The sequence below is a fragment of the Siniperca chuatsi genome, linkage group LG13 (assembly GCF_020085105.1).
Source record: "Siniperca chuatsi isolate FFG_IHB_CAS linkage group LG13, ASM2008510v1, whole genome shotgun sequence".
NCBI lineage: Eukaryota > Metazoa > Chordata > Actinopteri > Centrarchiformes > Sinipercidae > Siniperca > Siniperca chuatsi.
In genome coordinates, this window is record NC_058054.1 from 22,025,642 (window position 1) to 22,045,863 (window position 20,222).

The window sequence follows — 20,222 nt, forward strand, 5'->3', positions numbered from 1 at the left end:
CACACACACACACACACACATATACTCCTCCACACACAAACACACCGCCCCCATCCTTACCCCCTACCCCTGCCTGAGGCGGCTCTGTGACATCAAAAGGAGCTAAGCGCTTTGCATCGTGGGTAAGATCTGGGAGCGTGACGGCTACAGAGTCTTTAGTCTCATTAAAGAGTTCTAGAGCTGCAACTCTCAACATTAAAGAACTCTGGAAACTTCATTCTGCTCATCCCTTTGGAGCAGCTACCACATGTGACACGTCTGAAAAGTGTCTTTGAGTGTGTAAGACAGAGGCGGGGGCAACGGAGGGGGGGGGGTCCCAAATAAAGCCAATGATAAGTTAGGCGCAATATGTGTTTACAAATAGGATATAAAGTCATTGGGTCATGAACAAAAAAAAATAAGAGGGTTGAAACTTTATTTACTTAAAAAAGTTTATTCGGTGATATTGCACTTTGAGATAGCTTCTTCAATGCAGATGAAAATACATTTAGATGAAAGTTTCTGAGAGAATGCGTACAGTACATTGTTTTAATGAGAGCTACGCATGAGGACAAAATAGGAAAGGGAAAGAAAGGATAGGAAAGGGAAAGAAAGGAAAGTTAAAAACACAGGAGTCAAAAATATGTCTCACTAGAGTGATGACAAGTTAAACAAACAATGGATGCTATTTAAGTCAGCTGGCTGCTATTTAAATACTTTGCACCCTGTACATTTATTTACAAAAAGCAAAGAATGAAAGCAAAGAAATGATTACCAGCTGTATAAATATAAGCTTACTTTTCCTATAGATAAACGGGTGGCGTTATACATATTTGAAATCAATGCATTTAATTGGATGTTTCATGTCATAACCTCTGTTCTCTTGACAGCATGTCGTGCTGTAGCTCAAGACAAGCTGTGCAGTGAGCAGTCACTGCGTACCTTTACATGTGAGATCATGTCAGTCCTAGGTTCTGTACCTATAATGTGTGGACACGGTTACTGATGCTGTTCATTTCCTAAGAATCTGCTCAGACCAACAGGTAAGTACAGGAGGTGATGATGAGAAGCCACCGTCTCCCTTTCCTAATCTCTGCCCCTTCATCTCCCCTCCCTTGCATCCCCATCCCTCCCTAGTTTCTTCCCTCCTGGACTCTACCATCTCCCATGTGGGCGGGGGTGTCTACACCAGACCCAGAATGCGTGCCACCCACCAGTTGCAGGGCATGATAACTCTACAGGCCACCCTGCAGCCTTGGTAGTGGTACGGCCACGGGTGGTACCCTCCCAGCGGCTCGCAGATCCTCTGGCAGTGGGTGTAGCTGCGACGGCACTCGGCGCAGCACACGCCCTGGTGGTCCAGCATGGGGTCGATGTTCGTGGTGCCCTGCTCGCCCTCGAGGCCTCTCTGAGAGGAGACAGAGAGGGCAGCGGTCAGAGTGTACACAGTGTTTGTGTGGCATTCTGCCATGTGATACTGTACGTCTGTAGCGGTGGAGAGCTCTCGTTTCAAACCAATTAAAAATGGATTTCCGACAGGCGGGATGGGGAGGAGGGGATGTTGTCAGATGTGGGTTTTTGTTGTCAAATATTTTCTTTTTCAACGTAGTGCTTGCTGTTTACCCCCCTCTGTGGTTGTCAGGAGTGTGTAGCAGGGGTTGGGGGGATGCTTGGAGTGAGAAGGCAGAGGGATTAGGGAAAATGGGGCCCAACATAAGGGGTGAGGATGGAGGGCATGGGGGTGGGCTGTGTATGGGAGTCTGTGTGTGCTCAGCAGGGCAAAGGGGCTGCGGGGGGGGGGGGTTGTGGAATTATTCATACAGCCTCAATGCTGAAAAGAAAGCTTTGGACAGGCTCAGACAGACATAGAAAACGCATGCACAGAGAACACACCCACGCATACACTCAGATTTGCAGTGACAATCTGGGCCCCTCCGCCGTGACCCCGGCATCTGCTGCCGCTCGCACAGCTGTGAGAAACTCTGCCCAGCAGAAGCCCTCTCAGGTAGCCCTCAGATCTGAACGGACAGTCGCGGGCGCTGTGGCGGGACGTAAACACAGCCGAAGAAGACGAAGGATGTGTGAGTTTGTTTGTGTGACTCACCTGATAGGGGTTCTCCGGGTTGAACTCTGCCTCCACGTCCTCTTCCTCCTCCTCCCCGGCCCCGGCTGCCTGGCGGCGCTGGCGGAGGGCGGCCCCCCTCTTCCTCTGTCCGCCTGCACACATCACAGTCTCAGTATCTGACAGCAGACCAAATATAGGAGCGGAGTGGCACTAATGTGGCTCGGCTCCTGATTGCACAGCTGTTTCTCTGGCAGCATTCTGAAGTCCTCAGATGAAGTAGAATAAAATTGTGTTTTGAGAACTTTTGACCCCACAGCATGCTAAAAATTGTACACTCGGGAGCTCGGAAACTTCAAAAGGAATTCTGCTTTTCTTTTAAGCCTGTTTTTCTCTCTGTGGCTTAAACAACTGCGATGTTAAATGGAAATTATTGAGACCGTTTGACCCATAGCCTCTTTGTTTTGTGAAAAGAACTCACATAGCCTTAAAAAAAAAAAAGTCTTTTACTTTCAGTTTTCTTTGGATCTATATTTTCATATCTTTACCACGAGCTGTCTTACTGGTTGAGTAGGTGGGACGGAGCCAGAAGATTGGCAGGTCTCCACACAAATCCTTGATCTTGTTGCTGAGGAAGGCGGAGTCCGAGAGGGGAGTGTCAGCCGCCACCCAGATCAGATCATCCTCAAATTTCGCCGGCATCACCTCGTCCTCCTTCAGGGGTGAAGAAGATGAGGAGAAGTGAGCTGACACCCAGTGCAAAAACAAACATCCCAACAAAAGACATCCCTGGCTGTATCTTGTTACTAGCCTTCCCCTTTAAATAGCCCACAGTCTTTGCATCCCGTCCGAGTCTAATCTGCATTAATGCTGCGCTGTTAATGCTCCTTATAACAACATAAAATCAAGTAGTAAAAAGGAAGCCCTTGAGGCTTTAGTATACACATTCCCTTTGCGCCAACATTTAGCTGTATACACCATGTCAGGACTCATCAAGATCTGAAGGGAAGAAGAGATTGGATGGCCTAAATTTGCAGGTTTCTGCAGATAAACTAATGAGGTTTTCAGAGGAGAGACTGTGTAAACATAGGTCTACATACTTTGTATCCACAGCCTGCAGGTAAAAAAGGAATTCTGTGGGGAGGATTTTACCTGGAGGCATTTGTTCCTGAGGGCTGCACTGCACTAGCCACAGCCATGTTTAGGGAATGTTATCCTCCAACCTTCCAGAAATGCAGTTTTTTTTTTCTCCAGCTCAAATGATTTGCTGGGGGGACAAATAAAAGCAGGGGTCCTTCTCCACTGCTCAACTGATAAGAGTTTATCTGACCCTCTCTCTCTGGATGGCAACGCATTTTTGTGTGTGTGTGTGTGTGTGTGCTTATCTAGCCCATATTTGCCATCACTCTAAATTATAGCAAATGACAAGCCTGCAGCAACCATTATAACAACATCTCCCTCCACACACACACACACACGCACTCTCACTCATACACAAACGTGAACCAAACAATCATTTATGGGGCAAAGAGAGGCAATAACACAAACACACACACAAAAGCACAAACGTGAAATAAATGGTTTTTTATGAGGCAATAAGAGCAGCCCTGCGTGATAATTAACTGTGCGATCGCGTGTGTCTGTGCGTGTGCGCGTTCACGAGGGCAAATCTGGTGATGTGGATTTATGTGGATGTGAGGCTTATGCAGAGCTAAATGATTTAAATTATCAGACAGCCTCAATTGAGCAATCACAGGCGGTGGTGTTGGTGTGTTGTGATCGCAACTCACACACGCATATATGGTATATTCAGCGTAGTCCTCTGTTGTGTTTTTTGATTTTAATAGAGTCCACCAAGCTGCTAAGTGATGGGAACCCACACATGGAAATCAAGCATGTGTTTCTGGTAGATCATTAGCTCGGGTGATTCATGCTAATAGCACCTCAGCATACACTAGCGTTATATGCGATGTGAGACTTTGTAGGCCAGTGTATCTCTAAAGCTCAGCAAAGAATAAACAATGCAGTAGCTAATACAACTTTTAGTATTAGTATTTCATACTTTACAAAGGATTTATAAATTGTAACTGCTGGCTTTATAAATGGGATAGTTAAAAGTGTATTATTGCCTTAGAAATCAGTAATAAGCCATAATTATGAACAATGTTTTGGGTTCCTAGGTTTGAAATATCCCTTGATGTATATCCTCCTCTGACATAACTTGTATTGTCTTGTTAGCTGTCTTGTTATTAGTGAAAAACTCATGGCCATTTATTAATGACCTACTAACATTTGTATCTTCAGATTTGATGGTTTATTAGAAAGTGAGGAAGTCGTTAATAAAGGGCGATGAGCCATAAGCCATCAGTGCTGCAGTTATTAGATGTTAGTAAGTCATTAATAAAAAGTTTCTCCAGCTACAACAACCCATCATATCTGCAGTTGTAAATGTTATAAGTTGCAATGCATGGATTTTGGTACAGATTCTCTGCAGCGCTTTTTGAGAAGGTAAGTGGTCAAACTGTCCAACCCATTCGTGATTAATCAAGGCGGTGCATTGGGCTAAATGCAAACAGCACAATGCTAACGTGCTCACAGTGACAATACTAACATGCTAACATGTTTAGCAGGTTTAATGTTCACCATGTTCACCATCTTAGTTTAGGATGTTAGCATGCTAACATTTGCTACTTAGCACTAAACACAAAGTTCAGCTGAGGCTGATGGGAATGTTGTTAGTTTTTGCAGGTATTTGGTCATAAACTAAAGTATTGGACACATTCAAATTTAGACTTGATGATGGTGCTATAGAGGAAAAGGTGTAGCAAACTCCAAAAATAAGACATCAGCTGATAGTGATGGGATCGACATGATTATAGTGAAAAAGACTACTGACTGTTTATTCAAACCTCTAAGCTATATTTTCAATCTTTCTTTTCATACAGATATTTTTCCAGACAGAATGAAAAGAGCAAAGGTTATTCTGCTTTTTAAAATGGGAGATAAACACAGCTTTACTTACTACTGACTAGTCTTTGCTTTCACAATTTTCCAAAGTGCTTGAAAAACTCTTTGTACAAAAATTAGATACTTTTATTGAAAAGAATAAATTGTTGAGTGAGAGTCAGTATGGCTTTCTGACAAATCGATCTACAGCTTTAGCATTTATTAAAATAATGGAAGAAGTTACAACAGCAATAGAAAGTAAGAAATACGCAATAGGGGTATTTATTGATTTAAAAACGCATTTGATACTATAGATCATACCATCTTAATTTCTAAATGACATACACATGGTGTGAGGGGAGTAGTTCTCTGGTTACGCAGCTATTTAGATACCAGACAACAATGCGTACAGTTTGCTGTTAATACATCTGAGTGTATGAAGATTGAATGTGGAGTCCCACAAGGCTCAGTTTTGGGGTCTAAACTTTCTATTTTTTATAGCAATGAGATCTATGAAGTGTCAAAGATATTGCAGTTTGTGTTGTTTGCAGATGACACAAAAAAAATTTAGTTCAGGAGATGAATTAAAACCTTTAGCAATTAGCATTGTAAATGAAAAGGTCAAACTTAAAAGATGGTTTGATGGAAATAAGTTATCCTTAAATTTGAAAACTAAGTTTATGGTTGAAAGGAATTCACTGTCTATAGATGGAGTTTATATTGAAAGAGTGTTTGAATTTAAATTTTTGTGTGTGATAATGGACAACAAACTCACACGGAAATCAAGAAAGGTGTCTAAGAATATTTCTGTTTTGACCAAAGCAAAGTGTATGTTTAATTATCCATAAAGTGGATTCAAGAGAACACACCAGCAGACTGTTTATTAAGTCAGGACTATTGAAACTTAAGGATTTAGGTTAGTTACAGACATTATTAGTTATGTATAGGGAAAAAAGCAGAATATTACCAGAAAATTTGCAAAAGTAAGCATCAGTATGAGATGACATCAGACTACTTTAAAGCAGATGTGTACTACAGTGGTTGGCATCAAACTGTGGAATTCTCTACAGAATGATTTAAAGGGTTGTATAAATATCTAGACTATATGAAGTTGTCAGGTGATGTGTTTCCTTAGTTGATGGTGAATTAGTGTGTATGGCTCTTGATTCTTTTTTTCTTATGTTACTGTAAGTATTGCTTGTAAAGTAACTGTAATGGACAGACCATCTATTTCTATTGTTTATTTGTGTTTTGAGTAAGGGGCGGGCAAAATAGGATTTTCCTTCATCGTATATTTCATGGCAATCCATCCAGTAGTTGATGAGACCAAATAGACAGACACTGCCATCTCTAGAGTCACGCTGCTATCATGGTCTTTCTGCATAGCAAAAAGACACGTTGATCAGAGTTGATCTCCCGGACACTTGTGGTTCTTTTCCACTGCAGGAACATAACCGAATGTAACATGTAGCCATTGTCACAGATTCTGCTTTTGTTTCCACCGTTCTCTGCACACTGTAGGGACGAGTTCCTGGAAATACATTTCAGAAATGCTCAGGAGGAGATACTAAACGCAAGTTCCAGGTACTTTACAGGCATTGCTGTTGACCATTTTACTACTGCATCTGTATCGACCGGGACAACCAATACTACTTCAAGACACAAAGATGTTCAGGCCCTCATCATTTTTTGGGGAGAGGAGACCGTTCAGAGGGAGCTATAGTCAGTGGAATGAAGAGGTTTACCATACAATTTCCAAGAAATAGAGGCGCAGGTAGATGGATTTTGTTGCCTTTAGACAGAGCAAAGCTAGCGCTTTCCCCCCCATTTCCTGTCTTTATGCTAATCTAAGCTATCTCGGCTGCTGGCTGTAGCTTCATATTTAGCGTACAGACATGAGAGTGGTGAGCGCTATTGATGAATTCCCTAAAAAACACATTAAAGCACGGAGAAAACATGCTTTGCCAGGACATATAAGACAGACCAACCCACCAGGTCGAATGTCATCGAGTCCTTGTTGAGAGCCTCCACGTCAGGCAGACGAGCCTTCACTTGGGTCTTGATGTAGCACTTCTCTCCTCCTGAGAACCGGATCCCTGTGATCCCCTGGAGAGGTCAAGGAAGGAAAGGGGACAAACAAAAAGCTGGAAGTTAGAACTCATTACTACTCCAGTTGTTGTGTTGTCCTCAGCACTCTGCAGATGTCTGGGACTATGGATCTGTACATCAAATGTAATATCACAGCTGATTTTGATAACATTTTGGGGTGAAGCTGCATTTTGGCACTGTGTTTTAGATTAAAAAATTACACTCACAGGGACACTGTGATTAAAGGTCAAAATTTTAATAGTTAAAAGGCCAAAACTGCTGCTTCACTTGTCTGATTGGCCTGATTGGGGTGCTTTAATTAAAGGTCAAAAACCACCAGTCTGCATTTAATGAAAATTGGAGGGACAATGCATCTTGACACTGACTGGCCCAAAGGGAGATAACATGTCTACTTGTTCTCAATTTCTCCGCTGCTGCAGTGAGCCAATCTCCCCACAAGGGAACAAATCTGACCAACTTCTTCTTCCAAATTGCTCGGAGAGCGCTGATCAGTGTGTCGATGAGTCTGGTTTTCTGCTTTTACCTGAAACCTCCTGATATTTTTGAATATTTTAGATCCAACTCACAATCTCAAAGTCATGGACCTCCACGGCCTCGTCCGCCCCGCTGCCGGTGCTGAATCTCTCCATGTTATTTTCCGTGTCGATCTCCATTGTACCCTCCTCCACTTTGCCATTGATGCTCATGCTGTAGTGGACATTGTAGACCTGCACACACACACACACACACACAAGTTTTCAGACTGGCATGTAAGTTATGAGACTCCTGAGAGTCACTCCACCCCCAGCCCTCACTCTTTCAACACTCTTCCTCACCCTCCTTCTCCAATCTTACCCTATGACTTTTCCCTCACACATACGGCCTCTCCTTTCAGGATTTCTCTTTCAGACACACACATTCATTCAGACTTGGTCAGAAGAATACAATCCGCACAGCTCTGGGTGATGATGATCCTTCAACAGAGCTGTTTCATCACGGCTTAATAGCATTTTCTAACTTCATATTGGGGAAAAAAAAACACTCAGAAAGCTACATTTTCTCTCTCATCTCTTCCACCTCTTGCCCCTGGAGCATCAGCCGGACCAAAGAGGCCCACCCTCTCACCCCCACCCCTCTCCACCCTGCCAGGATCCTCCAACACACACCACACACACAACGCCTCCATTCACCAAGCCAACTGCACCATGGAACTGGAGTGTTTAATTTACATTTTACTGTTTGCCCACACTGCAAAAAAAATCCATCTTGGAAAACCTACTTTACTCTAGTATTGAGTCTCCTTTTAATTCAAACAAGTTAAAAAAAAAAAAAAAAGTACCACTGACAAATTAATTTCACTTCACTTCGAAACAGCTTGTTTCAAGATTTTCTTCAATCTAGTGATATTATTTTTATAGGATGTGAGTATGAGAGCTGTTTTCTTCTATGGTAGTGCCACTTATTTTTGAAAGTAGAGTGAAACTACACTGGAACAAAAGGAATTATCTAGCAGATCAGACTGCATTTGATTTGATTTTTGAAAGTCAAGGGACTGCGAAAATGATTGGGGTGGTGAGGGGGGCTGAATCTTAGAACTCCTACTGACAAAATAATATAAAAGTGTTAAATTGGTACAACTTGTTTAATTGTGCACCTCATTTTAAACCTTAATATCTCAATGGAACTTTGAATGTGTACCACCAATGTATACACTGATAAAAATATCATTTTCCTACAGTCCCTTATAAAAAACTTTTTTTTTGCAGTGTAAGTAAGAGAAACAACTAAATATTAGTCTTACGTGTTTTTCATTGTTGTTCCAGAAGTAGAAAGCTCCGACTGCCCCCAGTAGCAGTAGCAGGGCCCCGGCGATGAGCACCGCGATCCCGGCCTTCAGTAGGCGGCCGGTGGTGGTGGGCTTCACGGCCACGGCGGAGTAGGCCTACGGTAAAACAAATGAACCAAAACTATGATAACATGTCCATATACACAACATCACCCTGGTAGATAAAAAAAAAAAAAACAACAACTGCATGCTTAAAACGAGCAGACTACCTATTACTGCTGAACTAGATTCCTGAAAAAGACAAGTCTCGTCACTGCACAGTGACAAGTTACAGAGCAGGTTTATCCTCTGTCCAGCATTATGAAAGGTCAGTAACAACTTTGGCCCGTGACTGGCCCCACATATGTACTTACAGTATGCTATAGGCATTTATAAACCTCCATATCCCGATATAATCCGACCACACTGAGGAGCACTGGCCTGTTTGAAAACTCACCGGAGGCATGAACTGCTGCATGTCCTCTGGTCCCGCCGAGGCGATCGGTACTTTCTCTGAGTTCCCGGCCATGACTGGATCCAAACACCTAAGGAAACCCCAGTCCACTAAGTCCTCTCTCTCTCTTTCTCTCTCTCTCTCTCTCTCTCTCTCTCTCTCTCTCTCTCTCTGTCTGTCTGGTCCCCCCCTCTCTCTCTCAGGAGGGGGATGGACACTCCTGCGCATTCTTTCAGCCAGGTCGCGTGTAGGCTGTGCTGCAGTGCTGACACTGCTTTGTGACTTCAAATAAAAAAAAAGGTAAAACATAACTTCCAAGTTGGTGATCACCGCATTATGAGCAACCACTAATTCAAGCCAAAAACTTATGCATTCATCATTTTTTCCCTTTGAAGCTCATATAGGCTGCTCATGTAACTTCCATGAGTTTGATCCCTGCTACGATCCTCGGAGTTTCACATCATTAAGCTTTACGACAACCTCGGTGGGTAGATCTGAGATCTGTTCTGCAATTAAGAAGATGATGAAGAAAAGGTGAGGTCGTCTCCTCAAATCACCTTCCCTCCTCTCCCTCACTGCCGCCACAGACGGTTGCAGGTCAAAGGTGACTCTGGCGGAATGTCGCATGTTTTCTCCAGCTCGGAGACAGTATGACAGCGTGGAAAAGCGGCAGCTTGTTGGACAGACTTGGGTCTGTATCTTCTATATCCAGAACTGCGTTGCTGTTGTGAAAAATGCCCCGAACCCATGAATGATAATGGGGGGATTACGTAAGGGGCGCAGCGTGAGCATTTGGCAGTTAGACCAAAAAAAAAAACCCATCCTGACAGGACAGCAGGAGGATTTGCTCACAAGGACTTCATGTTCATTCATTCACCTGTGTTTGCATGCCTATCAAACTTATCCTTAGTTAGACTTCCTCTTATGTATGAAAGCTTTTTTGGCGCCTTTACGCATAGTCAGTCTCATTGTGTATGTGGTATGTGCAAAGTATGTAATGAAAACCTGAGCATAGCTTTGATTCTTGTATTAACATGCAGGTCTTAGACAGTAAAATGCAGTTATCACGTCCATGAAAATGAGAAAGAATAACTTCGCTCTTGATATGCATGGGGTGACAGAGTGATTTGCTAGAAAACCTTGGCGTCTGCTCTGGCACCTCACCAGCAAAATCGTATTCACAAGAGAAAAAAAAAACCTCAACTGACCTTCTTTGGTGGGCTGCAAGGACAGAGGCTCACTGCTGCAATAACAGCGACGCCTGTTGGCTTTTTCTAGCGACTGACCTGACTGATGTTCCTGCAAGGCATTCACAAACATCCCGCTCACCTGCACCTGGATCATAATAAGCCTTCTGAACAAACACATAACTCCTCACATTTTTAGAACAGTATTTCAAAGTTTATTTTCTCTCAGAATATTGTGATGATAAAAAAAAGAATCTGTACAATTACTTATTATTGCATTCAAATTCTTTCATACATCGTTATCAACTTGATACATTGTGGGTCACCGGCCCTCAAACTGCACAGTTTCTGTGGCCATTTTAAATAGTCAGCGTGCGTAAAGATCAATAATTACAATTCATATTTACATATCTTTGCTTAATTATTACTTTTATAAAAAAATAAAATCTCTGTATGTACAAAACTTGCATATGATACACTTCATGTCTAACAAAATTTCTCAAAGTGATTGAATAGACATCAAATGTGGCTTTTACAATCAAACAAAAACACACAAATATTAGGATATAAACTTATATGTGCACACTCCACAGCAACAAATAACTTCAGAAAGTTACATTATTCTCATTGTCAATTAATTATAAATTAAAACTTCGAATACACTATACATTTCTTTGAGTGAGCTTAAGTGTGTCTGTCTGTGTGTGTGTGTGTGTGTGTGTGTGTGTGTGTGCGCGCAATGTCTGTTTTAGACGTCATTGTTGGGACAGTGTGTTGGGGTGGGGGTGTAAACAGGGATGGTTATATCACTGATCTCCTGCACCCTCACAGGCCTGGGTGGGGTGACCAGGACGTAGTCGTACTCTCTGTGCAGCACCTTCTCGTACACGCTCTGCAGCCCCACGGTTTTGGGGATCTGGGCCTGGTAGTAGTTGTCTCGACGGTGGGGGTCCCGGGGCAGGGAGGCCGTCTTGGAGAGGTTGCTGAAGGAAGAGAGGGTCGGGGCCGGAGAGGGCGCTGCGTTGGCTCTTACTGCTGAGGGGCTCCAGCAGCGATCTGAGTGACCCAGGACCTTACATTCGCTGGTGCAAGCCCACAGACCTAAAGGAGAGAGAGAAAAGAAAGTGGAGTTAGACTTAGAACCAAAGCAAAACACATGGTACAGATCATTTTATATAGCCATTCAAATGTGCCATTGTTCCTGCCCTTACCATTTTGGCCGCCTATGGGAGGAACCACTGCCCCGTCTTTCTTCAGACCAGTGTCTCCACTGACATCACTGTCACTGTCATTGAAGTCACTGTCCCCCTTGCCACTGTCTTTGCCACTGAAGGCCGGGTCCCTGGCAGAGATGGTGGTGTAAGAGTTCCCCTTCCAGATAGTGATGGGCCTCACGGCCTCTTTGCCGTTCCCATAGCCAGGCAGCGTGGAGTAGCCCTGCAGGAGGAGAGAAGAGAAGGAAAACATAGGTTAGTGTCTGCTGGATGAACACATTGCAGATTGCTCATTGTTCCACCATACACCTCCCCTCCCCTCTTGAGCACAATGTCCCAAAGGTGCCTCTCACCTCGTGTTTATTCCCTCGGAGCTTGCTGTTGCTGTCTGAGTCATACACACAGGGCACCTCGCTGCCGTCCTCTGAGGCCGAGCACATGTCGCTGCCCCCGGGGTGAGCCGAGGTGAACCCACCGGTCTGGCTGCTGTAGGAGTGTCCGTCAAAGCCCGTTCCTCCCCCGGATCCGTGGAGAGGCAAGAGCGGGTTGTCCACCACGTGGTTCCTGCCCCGCTCCAGCGTGCCCTTCTCCCCGTACGAGTCGCTGTCCTCTCCGCTTTTGTCCCGCTTGCGCCGGTTGCAGGTGGTGGCGATGAGGATGATGGCGAGCAGCAGGAGCGTGCAGCTCCCCGCCAGGACAACGATAATCACCACCGACAGGTCCCACTGCGCGTGCACCTCGTCCCCGCTGCCTGACTGGTACACTGTCCTGTCGCTCGGCGGGGAGCCCGCGATGATGAGGAAGTGGAGCGTGGCGGTGGAGGTGAGCCCGGGCCTCCCGTTGTCACTCACCGTCACGGTCACGCTCAGGGTTTCGTCCACGTCGTGGCTGAGCACCTGGTTGAGGTAGATCTCTCCGGTGGCTTTGTTAACAGAGAACACGGAGGGTTCACCGGTGGCCAGCCCGTAGGACAGCTCCGAGTTCACGCCCTCATCCGCATCCCGCGCCTCCACCCGGGTGATGACGTAGCCGGTCGGTGAGTCTCGGGGCAGGAGGACTTCAGCGGAGCCGTTATTGAGAGCCGGCTGAGTGATGACCGGTGCGTTATCATTCTGGTCCACTATCCTCACATAGACATTCGCGCTGCCGGACAGGGGCGGGGAGCCGCCGTCGCTGGCCGTGATGCGGAGCTCCAGCTGTTTCATCACCTCATAGTTGAAGCTCCGGAGCGCGTAAAGCGACCCACTGGCGGGGTCCAATGACACGAAGGTGGAAATGGGGGAGCCCATGAAGTATGTGTCCGCCAGTTTGTAGCTGACCTTCCCGTTTGACCCCATGTCCATGTCGCGCGCCACCACGGTGGTGATGTATGCGCCAGGTGCGTTGTTCTCCACCACGGCCACCTCATACACCGGTTTACTGAACACCGGAGCGTTGTCGTTCTCGTCTGTCAGTCTGATTGTGTACTGAGTGATGGTCCTGAAGGGAGGAGAGCCCAGATCCTCCGCCACCACTGTGAGGTTATATTCGGGGATTTTCTCCCGGTCCAACGGGCTGGTACTCACAATCATGAAGCTGTCCTCGTACGCCTGCTGCAGTCTGAAGTGATCGTGTCCGTAGAGCGTGCAGTGCACCTGCCCGTTAGCGCCGGAGTCTCTGTCCGAGGTGCTGACCAGAGCCACGAAACTCTCTCTGGCCGCCGCCTCGGTGATGTACGCTATCCCTGCCGTGATGGACGTCATGGGGGTGATGGAGATCTCCGGTGCGTTGTCGTTAACGTCCTGCACCTGCACTACAATTTTGCAGATGGCCGGGCTCGGGTTCGGACCCAGGTCGGTGGCCTGGACGTCAAACTCGTACGTGTTCTTACTTTCAAAGTCAATCGGGCTCTCCAGGGTGAGCCGTCCGGTCTTCCTGTCCACTCTGAAGAGTTGGCGTATTTCTGTGGGCACCTGGTTACCGAACCCGTACACCACCTCGCCATTCAGCCCCTCGTCCGGGTCCTCCGCGTTCAGGTCCAGCAAGAGGGAGCCCACCGGTGCGTCCTCGGGCAGGTCCACGGAGAAGCTGTTCCTGTCGAACACCGGGCTGTTGTCATTATAGTCTTTCACCTTGACGTTGATGCGCGTTGTTCCGGTGCGGGACGGGTTGCCACCGTCCATAGCGACCAGCTCCAGCGCGTAAGAAGCCTGCGTCTCCCGGTCCAGCTCCTTCATCAGCACCAGCTCCGCATATTTAACCCCGTCGGCCCTGCTGAGCACGTCGATTGAAAAGTGGCTGTTGACGGAGATCTGGTAGCTTTGGATGTAGTTCACCCCAACATCGTCATCCACGGCAAAGTCCAGCGGGATCCGCGTGCCCACCGCTGTGTTCTCGGAGATCTCCAGACTCGACTCTTTCCGGGGGAACTCGGGGGAGTTGTCGTTGATGTCCTTGACCTCCACCTCGACGTGGATGAGTTTGAACTGCTCTTTGGAGAAGCTGACCACGTCGAAAGCGATGAGGCAGTGCAGGGTGTGTTTGCAGATCCGCTCCCTGTCTATCCTCTCTCCTATGGTCAGCTGCCCGTCGCTCTCCCTCAGACGGATGAAAGAGGAGTTGAACTGTTTCATCATCCTGAAATTGGTCCTGGAGCCCCCCGAGGAAGACGGGGTGGAGGAGATGTCCTTGGCCAAGTTTCCAATCACTGTCCCTGGTGCGTCTTCCTCAAATGTCTGATATTTCACCGTCTTTCCTTGTGTGACAGCAGCCAGGCTTGCCAAAGAGACGCACGCTAGCACCAGCAGCCCGTTCCACCCTGTTCCTCCCATCTTGACACCTTCACTCCAAAATAATCTGAAATTCAGCAAACTGTCCGCAATGAGTCCGATTTAAAGTTTAAACAAAACGCACCTGCAAAAAGCTATTCCTCCCCCGCTCTTGTCGACTCTCCGGGGCTGTTTAATTTTTGTATAAAACCTGTAATAAATATTCCATATGTCTTTCAATGCGCACTCTGGATGCGCTCCGCTCTCTCTCTCTCTAAACTGGAGGTGTGCTGCTCTCTCAGCGCAAGAGGGCTGCAGTGTCTGCAGGAGGGTTTATACGGCGAGGCATGCAAATGAGCAGCACTGTGACCAATCCGGGCTTTGAGAGGGGGGGGAAAAAAGGGGGACTTCTGAAAGACCTCTAAACCCTGTTTAGAGATTCCTGGACTGTGCGGAGAAACTTGGCACCCAATATGTGGGCTAAACGCGGGGCTTGATTTAATACAGCTATAGTTTCCGTTGCTTGTTTATGTTCCTCGGGCTGTTAAATGAGTCTGCGCACCGACAACTGGGAGGGGGGGCACAGAGATGCGCAGTGTCCCTGAGCTAGAGGACAAAGCATTTGAATAGGAGTATCTGTTCAGGATGCTATACCCTATAGGCGCACTTTCAGTGTGAAGAGATTTATGCTTGAACACTGTTCGGTTGGCTCCCCATCCACGTGTCCTGTGTAGCCCACTAAGTAACAGCAGGCAGGCTGAGCCGTCCCACTGACCTCCCCACCTCTGATAGGGAAATAACTTCATGCAAGATGAAGTGATTTGTTTTTTTCTCCAACCTCGGAGTGCTGATCTACTCAGCCAGACAGATAAGATTTCACGTAATGGACTTATGATAGACCCATAATGCTGAGACAGCTTAACATGCAGAATAATGGCAGGGCCAGAGATGTGGAAGAATGTGGTGTAACTGGTGGTGATATCATCATTTTTAGTGCCCATTTTATTCTCATTAATAAATTCCATAAATTTGCTCTGTCTTCTATTATTCATCCCCCTAGTGTGTTGTAATCCAGTAATTGTTTGCCTATCAGATCATATCTGAGGCTAGAAAAGGACTATATCCACTTAAACATTGATTTTATTCTAATTCAGTCTCAGCTCAGATCGGCTCACGAGATGTCTCGTGCGCGAGAGAGGGGATTTTTTTTTTTTTTTTTTTAAATTAAAGCCAGTGTAACGGCCCGGTTTAACATGCGACTCTCCTTGGCCTCGCCTGCCAGAACAGAGAGGCGCAGGTGAAGACGACACACACACACACACACACACACACACACACACAGGCGGTCACACACGCACTCACACAGTCTTCCACGAACCCGTTACAAATGGGATTTGGCTGTAAACGCAGGGGGGATTTATCAGGATTTCAATAGTGAGATTATATCAAAGGCGTATGAAGCCCTCGTTAGTAGCGGGCGGGATAATGGCATGGCAGGGTCTCCCTTTTGCTGCCGTCCATGCCGGTATTGTGGCCCCTGAGCTGGTCTGTGGGGACCCTAACCCCCGCTGCCTCTGTGCAGCCCTCAGCCTAACTGCAGCATAATGAGGCAAAGCCACATGCAGCCTTTGTAGCATCCCTCCATCCCCATTCTCCCCCCTCTCCCCCCAGACCTGCCCCGGTCCCGGCCATGACTCCTTTCATTACAGGGAGCTGGGAGATGAATTGGCCTGGACATCAGGGTCCCTCCTATTAAAATACATTTAGAGAGGACCGGAGCCCCGTCACGGCTCTTTAAGAGATTTTCTCATTCTTCCCATTGGACTCATTCTCTCTTTCTCTTTTCCCTCTCTTCCTTATTCACCCCCTCCTCTCTCTCTCTCTCTCTCACACACACACACACACACACACACACACACAACCTTTTCAGGGGCAACACTTGCCTTGCAGTAGAAGCTAATATCAGTTGGCATGTTCTATAAAGACCCCATCTGCCACAGAAAGTCAAATAGGACACCTGAATGGACAACATCTAGTCAAGCAGCTTGCATAGTGAGACACAGTCAGGCCTGTCCTGAACGATAAGGAGACATCATTCTGTGATTCATTAAGGACATCACAGCAAAACTGTCTGCCCATAGGGGTGTTAAAGACATATTGGCACCACTTTCTAATCAGGCACCTTGATAAAGAGTGTATAAGCTGTAGCTAGTGGGGTTATTAATGTTAATAAAAACATTTACTCTAGCTTTATAGATCAGTCATAATCCATAATAAGAACAACTTTTGGTTTGCCAAGTTGTGGAAAATCGCTTTGATTGATTGGACTGTATGACCACTTAGGGACTATACAAAAATGATTAGGGGGTAGAGGGGATCGACTTTTTTATTTACAATAAGTTAGAGATGAGGTTAGCCCCCCCCCCCACCACAGTCATTTTCGTACAGTCACTGACATGAAGACAAGGTAACTCTGGTGAATTAAGTTTTATTTTACCATTTAAGTCTGATCCAAGAGATCCTTCTTCTCACTGTAAAGCATTGTGAAGAGCCCGTTCAGTCGCAGCTGAAGGCAGAGAGGCTCCGCTGAACCCCAGTCATAATGTGCTCACTGCGGGGCTGTTTTCATCCCGCCGTGGGAGAATCGTCTGTTTATTCTCATTTCTTTATGTGTTTAGAGAACACATGCCTCTGACGGTATTCTAACACCGCTCAGCATTCTCTCTCTCTCTCTCACACACACACACACACACAGAGAGAGAGAAAGACAGAGCAATCAAAAGCAAATTACACTATGTTGAGTCTCGCCTCGCGGATTAAACTTGATGCACGTGCATGTGCGCGTGCATTAGAAAGGAAGGGACACTTTCTTACAATGTTTGTCAGGATTTGCAACCCCCTCTCAAAAAAAGCAAAGCTGTCATCTGAAGGACACACACACCTAAAAAAAAAGAATTCTCTCACGTGATCACCATGTCAATCTCGCCCGTCTGCACGCGAGTTCAACAATAGCAGAATTAGAGAGAGTCTCCGCAATCCCCTCCATTCTTCACGGGGCATATTAGCATTTTCTTTAACATATATATATATCTTTAGAGGACCCCCCCCTCCTCTCCCTCCCTCTCCTCCTTTGTTTCTTTTCTTCAGCATTGTGGTCCCATTTGCTCTAGTGATCGCCGGGTATTTGGGGTCTGAAGCTGGTCGCCCGATCCCTGCCTCTTGTTGGGGCTTAACTCATTGAGATGGAAATAGGCGATTTGGTCTCTTTTGTCCACCAGATAAGCGGTGGAAGGAGAAAGTGGGGAGAGAGAGCAGGAGGGTGAGAAAGGAGAGATGTATGTGTGTGTGTGTGGGGGGGGGGATCTGAGATAATCGATCAGCGTGCTGAACCCCCTTCCCCCCCAGCTAACCTTTGCTTAACTCGCGTGCCATCACAAGCACGGAGTCCTAATTGGTTCCCAGCACTAATTATCCAATTATCGCCTCTCCACCGGAGAACCGCACTCCGGGCTGTCTGGGTAACGGTCTCATCCTCTACACTATTGATGAAAATGATTAGGAGTGAATGCAACCATCAGCTCGAGAGTGCAACACTTGAGAAACGTGTGTCACGGCCCCAGTTTAGAGGTCTTAAAGAGAGGATCGCACTTCACTTAGAGGGCTGATGCGCCCATTCAACCTGTATTATTCCTAAACTCGTGTCCAAAATTGAATACATGATAAAGTGGTGTGCAGGTTAATTAGGCTCTTTTACAAGGTAACAAATATAGTCTGTAGACTGAGACTCAGAGTCTGGCACTCTGTTGAGGTCACAACATTTCACAGTGAAATATCCACAACAAAGAGTAAATTGTTTGGTACAGAAAATGTTATTTCCCAAAGGCAAAAACTGACAACTTTTTTGAAAGTTGTTTCTATAAGCTTCTTTAAGGGACTGTATGAAAAATATTAAGATTATTATTAATGTTTCCTTTTGTAAAAAAAAAAAAAAAAAAAAAAAAAAAAAAAAAGCAAGGCCCTCCTCAGGGTTATTAATATTTTACAAATGTTTGCTGGTTCCAGCTTCTCCAGTGTGATCATTTGATGCTTTTATTAGTTTTATATGATAGTTAACTTTACATCTTTGGGTGTTGCACTGTTGCTCAGACAAAGCAGGACATCTGAAGACGTCGCCTTGCTCTGGGAAGTTGGGATGAGCATTTTCTTCGGCTATTTTCTGACATTTTATATTCAATACGATTAACCGATGAATCGAGAAAACAGTCGACATATTAATCGATAGAAAAAAAATGAACGTTTTCTTCGGACCCTTCTCTTGACTGAAACACCCACAACATGTCAAAATAATATGGCATATAACAGTATACCTGTATAGCAGTGTTAAATTGGTATAATAGTGTTCTCTTAATAGTCTTAATGGAATTTTGGACAAGAGAAAAATAAAAGACTCTCCCCTGCTCTTTTTTTTGTTAGATGAATGATAAATATGCTTGTATTAAGGAAAACTACATAATTGATAATGCTAGAATAAACAGACATGTTGGCAGACTATTTTGCATTCTGATGGCGCCAGCAGGGGACCAATAGTCTACATGCAATGCTGCAACAGGCAGTGAACTGCGCTGAGCCAGATCTGAATGGAGCAGCAGGCACAGACTGGCACCAGAATGCCACCAGATTGATAACGTCCAGTTACATTAAACATTTATTCTCTTTTCTCCATCTCTTCTTCTTTTAGTTAACTTCTGCTCCGATCCATCACCTTCCATCCCATCTGTCGCTGATAGCTGCAACACTTTGAATAAATTCCTCCCGACAAACAAAGCGGTTAACATCTCATGAATGCAGCTTTTTACACCCCACACACAGACTGTGGGGGAACTTTAGGGCCAGTGCAGTAACTAGTGCAAAGAAATCTGTCCAGGGACACTCCCTCTTAGCTTCCACTTCATTACCGATATTGTGCTCGGGAGCGCGCAATCTGTGCGACCGTCTCCGCCCGGCCCCGCCAGCTTTCTAATGAGTTTCCAATGATGATTTAAAGTCTCGCACGGCCCCTTTCCCTCCAAACTCTGCCCACCTCCCCTCTCATTCTTTCATTCTTCTTTCACTGCTTTTGAATCTCATCCGCTTTTGTCTAGAGCTGTGTCCGTCACTGGCATTCTGATGCGGGATTCAGGGGAGGTCATGGGGGACGCACATAAAGATTCACACATCAGGCCTGAATAAAGAAACGATATATAGGGGAGTTACACGGGGCCAACTTTGGCCCCTGCCTCAGTCTAGTAGTGGGAGAATCTGGGGGAAAGAATTAGAGGCTTCTGCCTGGTCTGACGCTGTTTTGTACAAGTTTCTCCAAATGTCTTATTTTCTTATTTTAAAGACAAACGAACTAAAAGTTAGTGCGTGAGGTAATGAAAGGCTCGGGGCGGTGTGTGTGTGCACACCTGATGGTTGCAGTACGCCAGATTGTGTCGTGCTTTGGATGAACAGATGGGGGTGGATGAGTTAAGAGAAGCATGGAGGGAGGGAATGGCAGACGTCTGCATATCACTTGTGACGTTATGTCTCCCCTTCTTCTCTCCCCTTGCATGGTCCACGTGCATTCAAAAAACAGGCACCAGCATGCAGATAAGCTGAATTTGATGCTTGAGGTTGAGGTAGCCAAAAGCACCTGTGATAATTCATGGATCAATGGGACATTGTCAGAGGCTTACAGT

At 45.8% G+C, this 20,222-nt stretch overlaps 2 protein-coding genes and 1 long non-coding RNA gene across 3 annotated transcripts; 1 reads left to right on the forward strand and 2 right to left on the reverse strand.

Annotated features, from left to right (window-relative positions):
- Nucleotides 1–413: 413 nt before the first annotated feature.
- LOC122886597 (leukocyte cell-derived chemotaxin 1-like) lies at nt 414–9,518 on the reverse strand. Its single transcript, XM_044218984.1, has 7 exons — nt 9,358–9,518; nt 8,877–9,017; nt 7,663–7,803; nt 6,980–7,093; nt 2,605–2,755; nt 2,084–2,196; nt 414–1,387 (listed from the first exon to the last, which is right to left on the reverse strand). The coding sequence occupies exons 1-7, from the start codon at nt 9,427–9,429 to the stop codon at nt 1,163–1,165; spliced, it is 957 nt and encodes a 318-aa protein (XP_044074919.1). The 5' UTR covers nt 9,430–9,518; the 3' UTR covers nt 414–1,162.
- Nucleotides 9,519–9,542: 24 nt separating this feature from the next.
- LOC122886599 lies at nt 9,543–11,208 on the forward strand. Its single transcript, XR_006380388.1, has 2 exons — nt 9,543–9,654; nt 9,750–11,208. It is a non-coding gene; the product is annotated as an uncharacterized LOC122886599 (long non-coding RNA).
- On the reverse strand, nt 10,734–14,829 carry LOC122886596 (protocadherin-8-like). The gene is made up of 3 exons (XM_044218983.1): nt 12,109–14,829; nt 11,753–11,978; nt 10,734–11,642 (listed from the first exon to the last, which is right to left on the reverse strand). The coding sequence occupies exons 1-3, from the start codon at nt 14,563–14,565 to the stop codon at nt 11,290–11,292; spliced, it is 3,036 nt and encodes a 1,011-aa protein (XP_044074918.1). The 5' UTR covers nt 14,566–14,829; the 3' UTR covers nt 10,734–11,289.
- Nucleotides 14,830–20,222: the final 5,393 nt, after the last annotated feature.